General features: G+C 43.6%; 1 protein-coding gene across 21 annotated transcripts in view; it reads left to right on the top strand.

The window, feature by feature from the left end:
* Window positions 1-17,298, top strand: part of FBXO15 (F-box protein 15) — a 154,180-nt gene that overhangs the window by 39,125 nt on the left and 97,757 nt on the right. For 13 of the 21 annotated variants that reach the window (XR_006209662.1, XR_006209661.1, XR_006209670.1 and 10 more), the window contains exon 9: window positions 10,511-10,635. The exons of 1 other annotated variant lie outside the window; for it this stretch is intronic. Coding sequence is in view for 10 of the 20 variants with exons in the window: in XM_042961395.1 (XP_042817329.1) it covers window positions 10,511-10,635 (125 nt within the window). In the remaining 10 variants the exon portion in view is untranslated. Of the gene's footprint in view, window positions 1-10,510; window positions 10,636-13,190; window positions 13,573-17,298 lie in introns of those variants that run through there. 7 more of the 21 variants (XM_042961393.1, XM_042961392.1, XM_042961391.1 and 4 more) reach the window with 2 other exon arrangements.

Here is a 17,298-nt window from a genome sequence, read left to right as displayed (position 1 = left end):
TTGGTGTGTAGGAATGCAACCGATTTCTGTGCATTGATTTTATATCTTGCAACTTTGCTGAATTCATGAATCAATTCCAGCAGTTTTTTGGTGGAATCTTTTGGGTTTTCTATATAGAGTATCATGTCATCTGCGAAGAGCAAAAGTTTGACCTCCTCCTGGCCGATTTGGATGCCTTTTATTTCTTTGTGTTGTCTGATTGCAGAGGCTAAGACTTCCAATACTATGTTGAATAACAGTGACGAGAGTGGACATCCCTGTATTGTTCCTGACCTTAGGGGGAAAGCTCTCAGTTTTTCCCCATTGAGGATGATACTAGTGTTGGGTCATTCATATATGGCTTTTATGATCTTGAGGTATGCTCCTTCTATCCCTACTTTCTTGAGGGTTTTTATCAAGAAAGGATGCTGTATTTTGTCAAATGCTTTCTCTGCATCTACTGAGAGGATCATATGGTTCTTGTCCTTTCTTTTATTGATGTGATGAATCACATTGATTGGTTTGCGGGTATTGAACCAGCCCTGCATCCCAGGTATAAATCCCACCTGGTTGTGGTGAATAATTTTTTTAATGTATTGTTGGAGCCATTTGGCTAATATCTTGTTGAGGATTTTTGCATCAGTGTTCATCAGGGAAATTGGTCTATAGTTCTCCTTTTTAGTGGGGTCTCTGTCTGGTTTTGGAACCAAGGTAATGCTGGCTTCATAGAAAGAGTTTGGAAGTTTTCCTTCCATTTCTACTTTTTGGAACACCTTCAAGAGAATAGGTGTTAACTCTTCCTTAAATGTTTGGTAGAATTCCCCTGGAAAGCCATCCGGCCCTGGACTCTTGTTTTTTGGCAGATTTTTGATTAGTAATTCGATTTCCTTACTGGTTTTGTGTCTGTTCAAATTTTCTATTTCTTCCTGTTTCAGTTTTGGTAGTGTATATGTTTCTAGGAATTTGTCCATTTCTTCCACATTGCCCATTTTATTGGCATATAATTGCTCATAATATTCTTTTATTTTTATTTCTGTTGTGTTGGTTGTCATCTCTCCTCTTACATTCTTGATTTTATTTATTTGGGTCCTTTCCTTTTGATCAGACTGGCTAGTGGTTTATCAATTTTGTTAATTCTTTCAAAGAACCAGCTTCTGGTTTCATTGATCTGTTCTGTTTTTTTGGTTTCAATAGCATTAATTTCTGCTCTAATCTTTATTATTTCCTGTCTTCTGCTGGCTTTGGGTTGTATTTGCGGTTCTTTTTACAGCTCCTTAAGCCGTAAGGTTAGGTTTTGTATCTGAGATCTTTCTTCCTTCTTTAGGAAGGCCTGAATTGCTATATACTTTCCTCTTATGACCACCTTTGCTGCATCCCAGAGGTTTTGGGTTGTGGTGTCATTTTCATTGACTCCATATACTTTTTAATTTCCTCTTTAACATCTTGGTTAGCCCATCCATTCTTTAGTAGGATGTTCTTCAGTCTCCAAGTATTTGTTACCTTTCCAATTTTTTTCTTGTGGTTGATTTCAAGTTTCATAGCATGGTCAGAAAATATGCATGGTATGATCTCAATCTTTTTGTACTTACTTAGGGCTGATTTTGTTTCCCAGTATATGGTCTATTCTGGAGAATGTTCCATGTGCACTGGAGAAGAATGTATATTCTGCTGCTTTAGGATGAAATGTTATGAATATATCTGTTAAGTCCATGTGTGTCATTCAAAGCCATTGTTTCCTTGTTGATATTTTGAGTAAATGATCTGTCCATTGCTGTGAGTGGGGTGTTGAAGTCTCCTACTATTATGGTATTACTATCGATGAGTTTCTTTATGTTTGTGATTAATTGATTTATATATTTGGGTGCTCTCACATTTGGCGCATAAATGTTTACAATTGTTAGGTCTTCTTGGTGGATAGACCCCTTGATTATGATATAGCATCCCTCTTCATCTCTTGAGACAGTCTTTATTTTAAAGTCTAGATTGTCTGGTATAAGTATGGCTATTTTGGCTCTTTTGTTGACCATTAGCATGACAGATGGTTCTCCATCCCCTTACTTTCAATCTGAAGGTGTCTTTAGGTCTAAAGTGGGTCTTGTAAACACCATATAGATGGATCTTGTTTTCTTATCCATTCTGTTACCCTATGTCTTTTGATTGGAGCACTGAGTCCATTGATGTTTAGAGTGAGTCCTGAAAGATAGGAATTTATTGCCGTTATGATGCTTGTAGAGTTGGAGTTTCTGGTGGTGTTCTCTGGTCCTTTCTAATCTTTGTTGCTTTATTTATTATTAATTAATTTATGTTTTCATCTTTTCTCCCCTCAGAGAGTCCCCTTTAAAATTTCTTGCAGGGCTGGTTTAGTGGTCACAAACTCCTTTAATTTTTGTTTGCCTGGGAAACTTTTTATCTCTCCTTCTATTTTGAATGACGGCCTTGCTGGATAAAGAATTCTTGGCTGCATATTTTTCTGATTCAGCACATTGAATATATCCTGCCACTCCTTTCTGGTCTGCCACGTTTCTGTGGATAGGTCTGCTGCAAACCTGATCTGTCTTCCCTTGTAGGTTAAGGACTTTTTTTCCCTTGATGCTTTCATGATTCTCTCCTTGCCTGAGTATTTTGTGAATTTGACTATGATATGCCTCGTTGATGGTCAGTTTTTGTAGAATCTAATGGGGGTCCTGTGTGCTTCCTGGATTTTGATGTCTGTGTCTTTCCCCAGGTTAGGAAAGTTTTCCACTATGATTTGCTCACCTAACCCTTCTACCCCTATTTCTCTCTCTTCCTCTTCTGGGACCCCTATGATTCTGATGTTATTCCTTTTTAATGAGTCACTGATTTCTCTAATTCTTAAATTGTGCTCTTTGCCTTAATCTCCCTCTTTTTTTCTGCTTCATCATTCTCTATAAGTTTGTCCTCTACATCGCTGATTCTCTGTTCTGCCTCCTCCATCCTTGCCACTGCGGCATCCATCCATGATTGCAGCTCATTTATAGCATTTTTAATTTCATTCTGGCTATTTTTTGCTTCTTTTATCTCTGCAGAAAGGGATTCTAATCTATTTTTGACTCCAGCTAGTATTCTTATTATTGTGACTCTAAATTCTGGTTCAGACATCTTGCTTATATCCTGTTGGTTAAATCCCTGGCTGTCGTTTCTTCCTGCTCTTTCTTTTGGGTTGAATTCCTTCGTTTTGTCATTTTGAAGGGAGAAAAGGAATTAATGAGGTAGAAAAATTAAAATAAAAAAAATTAAAATTAAAAAAATATTAGAATTAAAAAATTAAACACACACACACACGCACACACACAAATTGAATAAATTATGCTAGATCCTAGGTGTGTTTTGGTCTGGGTGTTGAAAGTGGTTTGACAGATTAGAGAAAAAGGGGGGGAGAAGAAAAAAAAGGGAAGTTGAGAATTTGAAAAAATGAATACACTGAAGTAGACTAAAATGAGATGATGGAGGTAAAATAGAATTTGAAAAAATATACGCAGAAATATAGTAGAAAAAATTTAAAGAAAAATATTTTTATTAAAAATTAAAAATAAAAATGAATCGTTTCTATGTTCAAGAAATAGAAAAGAAATGAAAAAGAGAAAAAAGAACAAAAAAGGAAAGAAGGAAATCATTTGAAAATTTGAAGAAGTGAATACACTATAGTAGACTAAAATAAAATGATGAAAGTAAAATAGAATTTGAGAAAATTCACACGAAAGCAAAAAATATAGTAAAAAAGTTAATGAAAAATATTTTTAATAGAAATTGAAGGTAAAAATGAAGTTTTTCTCTTTCTGCATCAAGAAAAAGAAAAATGAAAAAGAGAAAAGAAGAAAAAAAAAAGGAGATCGTTTGAAAATTTGAAAAGGTGAATACATGGAAGTAGACTAAAATAAAATGGCGGAAGTAAAATAGAATTTGAGAAAATTTACACAAAAGTAAAAAATATAGTAATAATTAAAGAAAATATCTTTAATAAAAATTGAAAATAAAAATGAATTTTTTCTTTTTCTGTATTCAAGAAAAAGAAGTGTAAAAGAGAAAAAAAAGGAAAGTAAGAAAATTGAATAGATGAACCTACTAACAGATTGAAGTAGGACTGAAATTGCTTCGTTTTCCCCTAGAGGTCGGTCCATGTAGCTCTTTATAGTCCGTAGATTAAGCCGGCGGTGAGGTTTGTGTTCTTGAAGAGCGAAGTTGGCCCAGTTGGGCGGGGCTCGGTGTCACGGCTCCGCTCTCCCCTAGATGGCGCTGCCAGCCTCCTGGGGCGGATTCTTGCCGCGCTCGTAGGTGCCCGGGCGTGCGCATGCGTGGGAGCGGTGAAAAATGGCGCCGGCCAGGCACCCAGTCCGTTCTCCGGATCAGCAGTCGTGCACCGGTCCTCCGTCTTCAGCTCTCATCCACTCCCCGCTTTTCCACTCTCCGTGACCAGGCCCCAGGCAGTACCTCTCTCCTGAGGTTTGTCTCAGGTGCGGCTGTTTTCCCCGGCCCCTTGCTTCCCAAGGACCGTGGCTTTGACCCGTTCCGCCCCTCTGCGGGAGGGTCTCTCCGAGCGGTGGCCGAATGAGCAATGGCCGAATGTCGGCTGCACCCAGGAACGCCCGCTGGACCCTGCTGCTGCCGGTGCCCCGAGACTGCGGTCAGGTGCCAGCCCGCCCCAGAAAAAAGTTCATGAGACGGTGTAGCAGCAGCGTTTCAGGGATTGTGGAAAATCACAACACACGCCTGGCACCAGGCTTCGCCCTCCACGACCTTGTTCCAGCACCAGTGAACGTGGCCACCTTCTGGGGTCTGCCGGGTCCAGGTGGCTTCAACAGTCTCTACCAAATGTCCTTCCAGCAGCGGAACCGCTTTTCCCCGTGTGGCCCGAAAACCTCCCGGACCCCACTCTGTTCCTGGGGATCCGCCCTTCCCACCAGAGCACCGCCAGGTAGGGAGCTGCGGAGTTGCAGCCTTTGCGCTCCCCTTGTTTGCAGTCTTAACGGAATTGAAACCCTCTCCTTTCTCCCTTTTTAGTTTAGTCCCTGCAGCTGTTTCCAATTTTCCACTTTCTCTCCAGCTGCCTTTGGGGAGGGGGGCTTTGCCCGTATTCTCCCCTCCCCCTCCCCTCTCTCTCCTCTCTCCGCTTGCAAAAGCACCTCCCTTCCTGCGCCTTCTCGCTCCCCAAGTTCACTTCTCTGCACCGCGTACCTGCTGAATTCTGTGGTTCAGGTTGTGCAGATTGTTGTGTTAGTCCTCCAGTCGGTTTTCTAGGTGTGTAGGATGTTTAGTGTTGGTCTGGCTCTATTTCATGGACGCGAGACACACAGAAAATTTCCTTGTTGTTCTGCCATCTTGGCTCCTCCTCTCCAGGGAGAGTTTATGTATTAAAAATTGCCAGACATTTTTCTATGTATAAGAAAATTTTATGTATGAGAAATTACCAAATATTTTTTACAGTGTTTGTACCATTTTATACCCCCTCCCCCCCAGCAGCATACAGTATGGTTATATGGTTGTTCCATATCCCACCAACATTTGATGTTATTAGTCTTTTAAATTTTAGTCATTCCAGCCTGTGGGAGTAGGATCAGGACTTCGTGGCTTTGATTTGCGTCTCCCTGATGGCCAGTAGTGGTGAGCACCTTTTCGTGTGCCTCTTGGCCATTTTCATATCTTTTTGAAGTGTGTGTGAATCCTTTTGCCTTTTTAAAAACAGTTAACTCTTTATTTGTGAATTACATGACTTTTTTGTGTTTTCTGAATGCCAGTCCCTTGGCGGATAAATGTTCTGCAAGTATCTTTTCACAGTCTGTGGCTGGCTTACTCATTGTCTTCAAGGTATCTTAAAAATTTTGTTCATTAAGGTATAATTGACATATTACATGACTTTCTGGTGTACAGTATAATGATTGGATATTCACACAGTCTGAAATGATCACTATCATAAGTCTAGTTACCATCTGTCACCATATAGAAAATTGTAGGATTTACTCTTCTGGCAACTTTCAAGTATGCTCTACCAATATTTGACTATAGTCCCCGTGCTGTACTCACTTATTTTATAACCATTAAGTTTGTGTCTCTTCACCTGCTTCACTCATTTCATCCACTCCTCCCCTCTGGCAGCAATCATTCTGTTCTCTGTATTTATTTCTTTTGTTTTTCGGATTACACATGTAAGTGAAATCCACATATTTGTCTTTCTGTGTCTGGCTTGTGTCACTTAGCATAATGTTCTTTGGGTCCATCCATGTCATTGCAAATAAAGGATTTCCTTCTTTTTTATGGCCGAATATTCCATTTCGTGTGTGTGTGTGTGTGTGTGTGTGTGTGTATTACATATTTTTATCCATTTGTCTGTTGATGGACACTTAGGTTGTTTTCATGCCTAGGTTGTTATAAATCATGCCTTAGTGAATAATGCAATGCTAAGATTTGTTTTTTGAGCTAGTGATTATATTTCCTTTGGACAAATATCCAGAAGTGGAATTTCTAGATTACATAGTAATTTTTTAAAAACAATTTTGAGGAACATCTATACTGTTTTCCATGGTGGAGAGGATGAATTAATGTAGGTAATTACCACCAACAGTGCACGAGGGTTCTCCTTTCTCCACATCCTCACCAGTACTTGTTATTTCCTGTTTTTTTTTTTTTGTTTTTTGTTTTTTTAATTGCCATTCTGACAGGTGTGAGGAGATACCTCATAGTGGTTTTGATTTGATTCTCTGGTGATGAGTGATGTCGAGCATCTTTCCATGTGTCTGTTGGACATCTGGATGTCTTCTTTGGGAAAATGTCTACCCAGATTCTCTGCCCATTTTTAAATTGGATTTTCTTTTGACATTGAGTTTTATGAGTTCTTTATGTATTTTGCATGTTAACCCCTTGTTGCCCATATTATTTGCAGATATTTTCTTCCATTCGGTAGGTTGTCTTTTCACTTTGTTGATGGTTTCCTATGCTGTGCGGAAGCTTTTTAGTTCGATGGAGTCCCATTTGTTTATTTTTGCTTTTGTTGCCTTTGCTTTTGGAGTCAGATCCCAAAATGTATCACCAAGACCTATGTCAAGGAGCTTATTATTATTTTTTTCTAGGAGTTTTATGGTTTCTGGTATGGTTTCTTACATTCAAGTCTGAATGCATTTTGAGTTAATTTTGTATATGGTGTAAGATAAGGGATCCAGTTTTATTTTTATTTTTTTTGCATGTGGCTATCCAGTTTTCCCAACTCCATTCATTGAAGAGACCATCCTTTCCCCATTGTATGTTCTTGACTCTTAATGATATGCTTTAATGACCAGAAGTTTCACATTTGGATGAAATCTAATTTATCAGGTTTTTAAAATTTTTTTTTTGTTTTGTTTTGTTTTTTTTTTTTTTTTTTGGTCTTAAAAACTTTTTCTACCCCAGGTTATAGAGGTATGCTTTCTTTCTTCAAGTTGTATTATGGTTTTAACTTTTATATTTAGGTCTGTTATCCAACCCTAATTAATTTTTGTGTAAAGTATAAGGTAAGGGATGAGGTTCATTCTGTTTTTCCATATTGATAAGAAGGTATTTGCACCATTTGTGAAAAGATTTTCTCATTAAATTATCTCGATGTCTTTGTCAGAGGTCAACTTCCAGTAAGAGTATTGGTCTGTTTTTGGACCCATCTGTTCTGTTCTTGTGTGTCTTCATTGCTGTACATCTATAGTAAGTCTAGAAGTCAACTTTTTTTTTCTTCTTAAGATCGTGTGGCTATTTTAGGTCCTTAGTATTTCCATGTGAATTTTAGAAGCAGCTTGTTAATTTTTATTATTTATTTTTCTATGTTTAATATTTATAAATTATTAACTAAAATGTCTCCTGGGTTTATGATTAGGATTGCATTGAATCTGTAGATCATTTGGGTAAATGGATGTCTCAATAATTATTGAGTCTTGCAATCCACGTACATGGTACACATCTTTTGTCTCCTCTGCTGTAGGCTTGACTCTTTAGATAGAGTATTATTGTTGATATAGTGCATCTAAGGTGCTTAGCACATTTAGCCTGGGATATATAATAATCTACCCTTTAATGTTAATATATATTATTAGTTACATTAGTGTTCACAAAGCCTTATAAAGTACCTTCTCTGTGTGTTCTTATTTTACTCAGCTTAGAGCTTGACCATGGTTACACAGCTAGTAAATGGCTGGGCAGGGTTTGGAATGAGGCCTTTATGACTCTAAAAGCCATGCCTGTAACTGAATGTCACTGGAAGCCAAGGGCAGTGAGCCTCGAATTTAATTTGTCTGCATTTTGGGGATGGTCTTGTGTTTTGGTAGGTTAAAGTTGGAATTTCCAACAACAGAATTTATTCTGAATGATTTAAGCAACACAGGAACTCGCTAAGGGTACATTATCTCACAGAGAAGGAACTCTGGCCACTATGGCCTTGTTATAGGAAGGTTGGGGAGGGGAGGAGATAGGTGAGCACTGGACTCCCAGCTGGAGGGATTACCACAAATTTGGAGGAGGAGCCATAAGTGATTCCCCAGCATATGTCGTCTGCTAATTTATAGGTTTTTCTCTACTGGCAGTAACACGAAAGCAAGATTTCATGAGAATTTAAATCTATATTGTAAATTCTCAGCTAGTGTTTAAGCAAATAGGTGACTATGTTTCCCCCTTTGGTATATGTGTTAATCTGTTGTAAGAAAGACTCTAGACACATAACAGCGTTTGAATCATGTTTCTGCATTTATGACTGGCATGACCTTGCGCGAGGTACTGTTAACCCGTGTGTAGTTCTCTCACCTGTGAATTCAGAACATACAATGCCTCATTCATAGTAGTATCTTAAGATGTCTTGAGCTACCGTGCATAAAGCGCTTAACATAATGCTTCATGTACACTAAGTACTCAAAAATATTACCTATTTTATAGATACACGTTTTCACATACGTTCTGTGTGCGGATTGTTTAACTGTGGGGAGGGCCTCACCTTTTTCTCCTATAGATACAGGCACTTACAGAGTGTGTAGAAAGAGCCCTGACCTTTCAAGATACGGCAAATGTTAAAGTTGTTCTAAAGTGGGAGAATATTTGGTAATAAAATACCAGCAGCCCTTGCTTCCACAGAGATTTCATGTTTATTAGCTTAGACAATTGCCACTGAGCTGTTACGGGCTACTGTTCTTCGGGGTCCATTTTCTGCAGTGTCCTGAGGACAAGCCACATGGAAAATGAACTCGCGGTTTTCTGTATGGCGTCGTCTGGCTGCCAGGACACATGCCAGCCGGTCGGAGGTCTCTCTCGATTTTGCACATGGCTGTGCAGTAATACAGAGCGGAGCAGAGCCGCATCTGGTCCATTCCGAATGTCATTACTGCGTCTCCTCTGAGGCCCCGCTTCTCGCAGCTCTCCCCCCCGCTTGCATGGAGCCCTGCCGAGGTGACAGCAGAGCGTTGCCTGGGAAGGGTCAGTGTCCTGTGGCATGCACTCCTGCACCTGGGGAGAAGGTGGGGGGGGGGGGTGGGACACCGCACGGTTCTTGCTAGTCGCTCAGTGGAGGAGGGGACTGGGGGGGCTGTGGGCTGCCTCTGTCCTTGCTGCAGAAGGGCTCCCGGCACCCTGCTGCAGGACTGGGAGCTCTGCTCCGAGGGGATGTGTCGCCCAGGGGGCCGCTGGCGAAGCAGCGCTCAAGCTCCGCTCGGTGACCACATGGTCCAGGATGTCTAGGGCAGCGCTTGGGCTCCGCAGACAGCTTCCGTGGGCTTCCTTCTGTCCCCCGCAGTCACCCACCTTGGGCCAAAGAGCGTCCGCTCCCCTCTGTTCTTCCGTCTGCTCTGCCCCAGGACTCACCTCTTACCCAGTGCAGGTGTGTCTCAGAAAGCTTGTGGCCTGCGAAGGAGCGGCACGTTCGGCAGTCACTTTCCGGGTGCGGGCAGTGATGTGCCAAGCTGCTTGTCACGGGACACCCGGTGGTACCGGGAGTCCCGAGCACAGAGCACAGGGCCTGGGAGAGTGGGACATGGCAGCGGGGTCGTGCGGGGCTCTTGACCGTGACCAGGCTGCTCTTAGCGCTTCGCTGGTCACAGGGGGCCGGGTGTCTGCCCTCCGGCTGCTGTGTGTGCAACGATGCTCACCCACCAGGAAGCGTGTGCGCGCGGCTCTGAATCTCGTCCGTGGGCCCCGGCTCTCAAAACTCCTCAGTCCGGCCCATTGCCCTCCTTGACCCCCCCGTTCAGTGTCCTTTCTGGACCACTTTGGCTTCTGCTATCCTAAGCTGCACAATTCTCCTTTACCGTTTTTAGCACCGTGGGTGTAATCAAATCAGAAGGACCCCTGCCTCCTTAGCAATCTCCCTCTTGGTGACAGGTGGACATCCAGGTGCACCCCAGGTGTCTCCCTGACTCACCTTTCAGATCATGTCTGATCATCACTGGCCTCAGGCCACATGCCCGAACCTGGGCCTCAGCCCCATGAGGCCTTCTTTATGAAGCAGCCTGCCTGAAGAGTCCTGACTTGTCCTGCATGGGCATGTCGTAATTGTAAAACTCTTAAATCTTTTCAGGGTACATTGAAGATGGATATGTGAAGATTGTTGTTATAAGTTTTAAAAATAACACAGAACACCTACCTCTTATTGGAAAAGTTGGCCTCTCTTGGAGAACTGATATTTTTGATGGCTGTATAAAGGTAATTTGTTGTTTAATTTTCTTAATGTAACCTGGTTTCTGTATGATAAAAGAAGTCTGTTGATGTATATCTGTGATCCTGCTTTTGAAGTCCTAGTTTGACTGTTCTAATGTCTGAAGATATGTGCACTTTCTCTTGGGCACCGACAGTCGATGCATTCAACAGGTGCCTGTTGAGTGCCTTCTGTTTTTCGTTGAGTGTGGGGAGGGGGGCAGGCTTGCAGCACATTCTTGTACCCTTGCCCCCCTGAAGCCCCTCTGTCTGTCTGTCTTGTGGAAAAAGAGTGGTGCTCCCGGTCGGACCAGGCAAGTAGCATTTATTCAACATCTTAAATGCTCATACACCACGTTAAAAGTCAGGATACAGATACTTCCGTGAATACCCTTCCTTGAACAGTGACATTAATTGGTGTCTCATCAGAAGTTAGCCACATGGACGGGAGAGTTTATTTAGTGGTTGGGGGTTGGCAGGGACGGAGGGAGTTGGCAGGAGGAGGAGGAGGTGGAGGAGCGTGAGAGCCCTTGTAACTTCGTTTTGTTCTCTTCTGTGATCTTGTGCCCATGGCCGCCCCTGCTTCTCCCTGTTCGCCATCTTTATCTTGTGGGATGAATAGCATTCTCATATTCCAGTGAGCCAGTGGGATCTGTCTCCACTAACATGGCTTTTTTCTGCCGTACAAGTTAGAACAATTACTGATGATGACTGAGACCAAGCATTCAAAGCAGTTAATTATCGGGTGTGCCTGGTGGCTCAGTGGGTTAAGCTTCTGACTTCGGCTCAGGTCATGGTCTCACGGTGGTGAGTTTGAGCCCCGCGTCGGGCTCTGTGCTGACAGCTCCGAGCCTGGAACCTGCTTCGGATACTGTGTCTCCCTCTCTCTCTCCGCCCCTCCCCGTTCACACTCTATTTCTTTGTGTGTCTCTCTCTCTCTCTCTCTCTCTCTCTCTCTCTCTCTCTCTCTCTCTGTATATTTATTTATTTTGAGAGAGAAAGAGAGCATGAGCATGGGAGAGGCAGAGAGAGAGAGGGAGAAAGAGAATCCCAACAGGCTCCAGCTGACAGCCCCATGTGGGGCTTGATCCCGTGAACCCTGGGATCGTGACCTGAGCTGAAATCAAGAGTCAGACGCTCAACCCACTGAGCCACCCAGGCGCCCCTCTTTTTCTTTATTAGAGTCAGATTATGATCTCAAATACATTTTAGAGACGCCTGCAGTGGCTGATGTCAGTCCTGAGTCCCCACACGACAGCTGCTCGGTAACTGGCCGCCATACTGGTTTACAGACCGTTCTGACAGCCAGGGTGGGAGCCCTGCTTCAGTCTTCGGTCTGATTCAGTGACGCTCGGAACGAAACCTGTCCCGCTCTGCCTTCTCTCTGTTCCTCTCAGACGTGCCGGCTGACGGGGTGTCCTTTGCTAAGGCTTTTCTTCTGTCTTTTCCTTTACTTTAGCCTTTCATTGCCTTGGCGTTTTTAATGTTTATCTGAACCTCACTTCTAAATCCATTTTAATTCAAGCTAGAGATTTGAGTATAACCGTGGTTGATGGGTGCGTCACAGGCTCATGTGTGGTGATGGCTGTGCCCCCCTCCCTGCCCCCCACGAGATGCGTTGGCTGGCCAGTTTGCTGACCGTGCTGCAGCGGCCTGGGTGATTGAGGGGGTCGGGCACCTTGGGAGAACCCGACACCCCACGTCTGACCTCAGTCTTTGACGCTGCAGAGTTCTTCGGCAAAGGGGGTGCAGGTGGGGAGAACGTACTTGCCCTGCAGGGAAGGTGGGTTCTGCCTACTGCTTGGATGTGTACATTCTAGAAGTTCATGTTGAGAGAGACAGATTTGGGGAAGGGTAATTGGAAACAGTTCTCTTGAGGAGAAAGGCAGAAGGTAGGTAGAGGAGGATTTGAGGGAGGTTATAAAACACTTCCCCCCTCCTCTCCCCCTCCCCAGGAGAGAAGTGATTTGTTATGGAGAAGGAACCAAATGGGAAAGGAGCCGCTTCCTGGGACTGGATGGGGAGTCAAGTGCAGAGGAGAGGAGGAGGGGGCCTCTGTGTCTGTGAAGCGGGGTCTGGGTCTCATCCGCTGAGTCTGGGAAGGGGAAGACCGGCGGAGGCTGTCTGTCCGTCTCGAACTTCCCCCGTGTGACCCGGCTGCCTGCAGGGAGTGAACTGGTGCCAGACGAGGGAAGGGGTAGCAGGGGGGGCGTGTAAGGACCACCAACATCCCCGTGCTGCGTCACCGCTCCCACCCCCATTTATCGCTCTGTTGTGCATCGGACACGCGTGGTGGAGGTGATGAGGGCGAGCTGGCCCGCCGCCCTCGTGACCCCGTCCCCTGGTGCCCCTCACCCCACCCGCTGCTCGTCCTTCACGCTCTCGGTGTGCACTCTGCCTCCGCCTGCCGTTCTGTTCTCTTTTCTCGTCTCCCTCCCCTCCCACTCCGTCCTTCACGACATGGCTTCGTTTGTCCCTGCAGGCACATATCAATCAGACCCGGAAAGCAGGTCTAATTGGCCGTTTTTCCCTTACACTTATGAATGTTTGTGTTTATTTTGTAGAGTTGTTCTATAATGGACATAACTCTTTTGGATGAATATGGGAAACCGTTTTGGTGTTTCAGTTCTCCGGTTTGCATGAGGGCTTTGGGGCCCTCTGACGGTCCCAGCTTCTTGGGACAGACTTCCTGTGTTGACTATGTGGACTCGGAAGGCAAAGTGCACGTGGAGCTGGTGTGGATCAAAGAGACAGAAGAGTACTTCATCGTCAGCCTGGTCCTGTACCTGAGGGTAGCGAAAATAAACCACTGGTTTGGGACGGCATACTGAGTGCTGGCAGCGGTGGCGGATCAGTGTCGCTGTTCGTTTATCTTGGACTAATCGTTCTGTTCTTGGTGTTGGGAGTTAAAATAAAGTAGTAGTCTGTTTGTGCCTTTTTCTTTCACATTAGAAGTTGTGATTCCTGGGTCATTTTCAAGCTAATGTGTAGAGGACCAAGTTAAAATTGAAAAACGTCCCAATGAAAATTCATACAAAATAAGAAACAAGATATCTGCTTCTCTTCTGCCATACAACTTAAAAAGCAAGGAATTCTTCTGACGCATATGATTGTGTGATCACTGTGCATGTATATGTGTGTGTGATCACTCTGTGTGTGTATGTGCATGTGTGATCACTGTGCATATGTGTGATTACTGTGTATGCACGTGTGTGATCACTGCACGTGTGTATGTGTATGTTTGATCACTCTGTGCATGTGTATATGTGTAAGTGTGTGATCACTGTGCGTGTGTGTATGTGTGTGCGTGTGTGATCACTGCGTGTGTGTATACATGTGTGATCGCCCTGTGTATATATGTGTGTGTGATCACTCTGTGTGTGTGTATGTGCATGTGTGATCACCGTGCATATGTGTGATTACTGTGTATGCACGTGTGTGATCACTGCACGTGTGTATGTGTATGTTTGATCACTCTGTGCATGTGTATATGTGTAAGTGTGTGATCACTGTGCGTGTGTGTATGTGTGTGCCTGTGTGATCACTGCGTGTGTGTATACATGTGTGATCGCCCTGTGTATATATGTGTGTGTGATCACTCTGTGTGCATGTGTATATGTGCATGTGTGATCACTGTGTGTGCGTGTTTGTGTTGTATAGATAGGTTTTTATTTCCCTTATTGGGTAGAACCTCAAATAAGAAAATGTATATAAATATGAACCTCATTAAACTTAGAAAGTGCTGTGTTCCTGGCATTCAGCAACCACGTTAATATTTGATGAAACAAAGTAAAATACCTACTGCATAGGGGAAGATGTATCTGAAATCATCAGGACAAACTGTTGCTGCTTAAGAGCAAAGTGTGATACAAACGCGGTAACGCCCCCCCCCCCCCCATGTTAGTGGAGGCGCTAAGTTAGTAGTGAGCACATCCTATGCAGAGATGTCTTCAGAGAACTGACAGGTACTTGGGCTTTAAATAGAGGTAACATGTATTTAAGCATATGTAGCTTTTTTAGGGATTTGGCTCTAAATTAGTTTAAGATTGTATAGATTATTTTTGATCATGTTTTTATCACCCACTTAAGGTTCCTCCCAGCAGTGACTTTTGGAATGCTTTGTTAGTCTTGCTGGGGGGAGCTCCCCCTCCTGTCTTTTTCTGTTTTTCTCCTCCTGAGCAATCTGATCCGCTCTTTTGAAGTACGTGCGTGTGTGCGTGTGCAATAAAAGATCCGGGGCAGATATCAGGTTCTTGGGCAAAGAAATGCGACAGTACAAAAGACTCCCGTCCTGACTCCGTCCCTGCCGTCCCGACCTCAGGGGCCCTGGGAAGGGAGAAACCTGAAATCTGTGTCAGAGCTGAGAGCGAGGGATGGTGTCATTTCGTGGCACCACCAGCAGGGTGTGGAGCACTTGCCTCGCCTGGGTGAGCGTTGGGGGGTTGGTGGAGGGGCAGTGGCTTGGACAGTGCGGAGGACCAGATGTCACGAGAGGCAGGTGGCAGAAGTCACGTGTCACCCGCAGGATGGAACTGGAAAACGAGCACAGAACGGTGTGTGGTGACTCCTGGAACTCACTGGGTTAAATGGTAGAGGGTCCGGGTGTCCTGGAAACACAGGAAGCGAGGTGGAGCCAGAGGAAGGGCACTGTTGCCTTTACCCACAGTGGAACAGTATTGGGATGGGATGGGAAGCCGGGTACTTCTGGGATGGCAGTGCTGCGGGGAACTCCTAGGCTGGAGCATCTCGTTATAACTCTTGGCCATGTTGAATCGAATGTGTGCGCAGTGTCTGTCTTCCCGCCAGGCTGCTCGTCTCGTGAGCAGGACTGTGCTGTCTGGTTTGCAACTCTTATCTCTAGCACCTAACAGGATGCCAGGCTCATAATACTATTTGTTGAATCAACAGAAATTATTATAGGAAACATAGCAGCAGCTATGGGAGCACGAAGGAGGCAGGGATGAATTCTGACTGGATGAGCCTGGGCGCCCTTCACTCTGAGCTAACTTTGGGCAGTGCTGGGCAAGGAGAAGCGAGCCGGAGGAGGGACGTTCACAGGGCGACTGTGGGTGTCTCATCAGAACAACGTGTGTGTGCCACGGGTCACCAGATGTTGCTGGAAGACTCCTCCCTGACCCCACCTGCCCTTTCATGGGTCTGAGATAATGTTCAAAAGCCGTTTCTTCTGAGATTTGTCTACATTTTTCTAAATAATATTCTTCTCTGGCGGTTTCTGGATTTGTCTGTTGTAGACACCTATTGACCTAAGGTAGATAAAATAGAGCCCTTTTACTCCAGCCACGTCCCCTCTTGCATCATACCAAATACAGCAGGTTTATAACAGTTGTTATGGTTTGTTGATTATGGCTGTGTTACCATTGTCTGCAGAGTCACATAGAGTTACACGCTTCTTTCTTTTACAACTTTGTATTTTTCTTGGAAGAATAACTGCCCTCCTATTTTTCTTTCTTTCTTTTTTTTTTATTTAAAATTTTTTTTTTTCTCAACGTTTTTTATTTATTTTTGGGACAGAGAGAGACAGAGCATGAACGGGGGAGGGGCAGAGAGAGAGGGAGACACAGAATTGGAAACAGACTCCAGGCTCCGAGCCATCAGCCCAGAGCCTGATGCGGGGCTCAAACTCACGGACCGCGAGATCGTGACCTGGCTGAAGTCGGGCGCTTAACCGACTGCGCCACCCAGGCGCCCCTGCCCTCCTATTTTTCTTACATGGTTTTAGTGAACCGAAAATTTTCTTAAAAGTTCTGTTCAGTCTTTACTATGTTGGTCAGTTTTTTTCAGTGGTTTTTCTTTTCTCTAAATCAATCGTATCAAATAATCTATGAATTCTGTTTTTTTGCCCAGGCTGTTTCATTTTCAGAGTTCTGCCTCTATTTGTTTTAAACTTCTTTCTAGCCTTGCTAGATGGCTCTCATCCTGGGAAGTTTCCTGTGAGAATCTTGTTTTATGGAGTCTTACCTTCCTCTTTCTTGATTTCTGCCCCTTTTTCAGTGGTGCACATTCTCATGCAGCTAAGAAAAGAGACACGGGAGACACATTTTAAATCTACAAATTCCTGAAAATGTCTACTGGATAGTTTAATGGGGTACAAATGGTAGGATAACAAATATTTTCTCTTAGAATGTGAAGACATTTTTTTCATGGCTTTTTATCTTAACGCTGTTATTGTTAGAGATGATGCCATTTTGATTGTCCTTCCTTCGTGTGTGACCCTTTTTTCTTCCGTCTCTGGAAGTTTTTAGAATTCACTTTTCTTTCTTGGTATTTTAAAATTTCAAGAGAATGTGCCTTGGAGTAAATCTTTTTCATTCATTATGGGTCATTTTAAGAATTTTTGTACTTTAATTCTGGATTAAAAAATTTTGTTATTTTCTCTCTCATCTTTTTCTGTAACTTTTATTAGTCATCATCCTTTTTGGATCCTCTCGTCTTTCCAACCTTCTGTCTTACTCTTGTGTTCTGCTTCTGTAATATTGTCTCAATTTGGCTTTTTAATGTTTCCGTTGAATTTTCTTTTTTATTTTGATGATCTGCTCAGGTTTTTATAAGAATCATTTTTCTAGTTGTCAAACCTTCTGTATCTGTCTCACAAACGCAGTATTTTCCTAAAAACAAGGGTTGGCAAACCCTTTTCCACAAAGGGCCCAATAA

The sequence above is a fragment of the Panthera tigris genome, chromosome D3 (assembly GCF_018350195.1).
Source record: "Panthera tigris isolate Pti1 chromosome D3, P.tigris_Pti1_mat1.1, whole genome shotgun sequence".
Taxonomy (NCBI): domain Eukaryota; kingdom Metazoa; phylum Chordata; class Mammalia; order Carnivora; family Felidae; genus Panthera; species Panthera tigris.
Note: the sequence above shows the minus strand (reverse complement) of the source record. Positions and strands in the feature narration are given on the sequence as shown.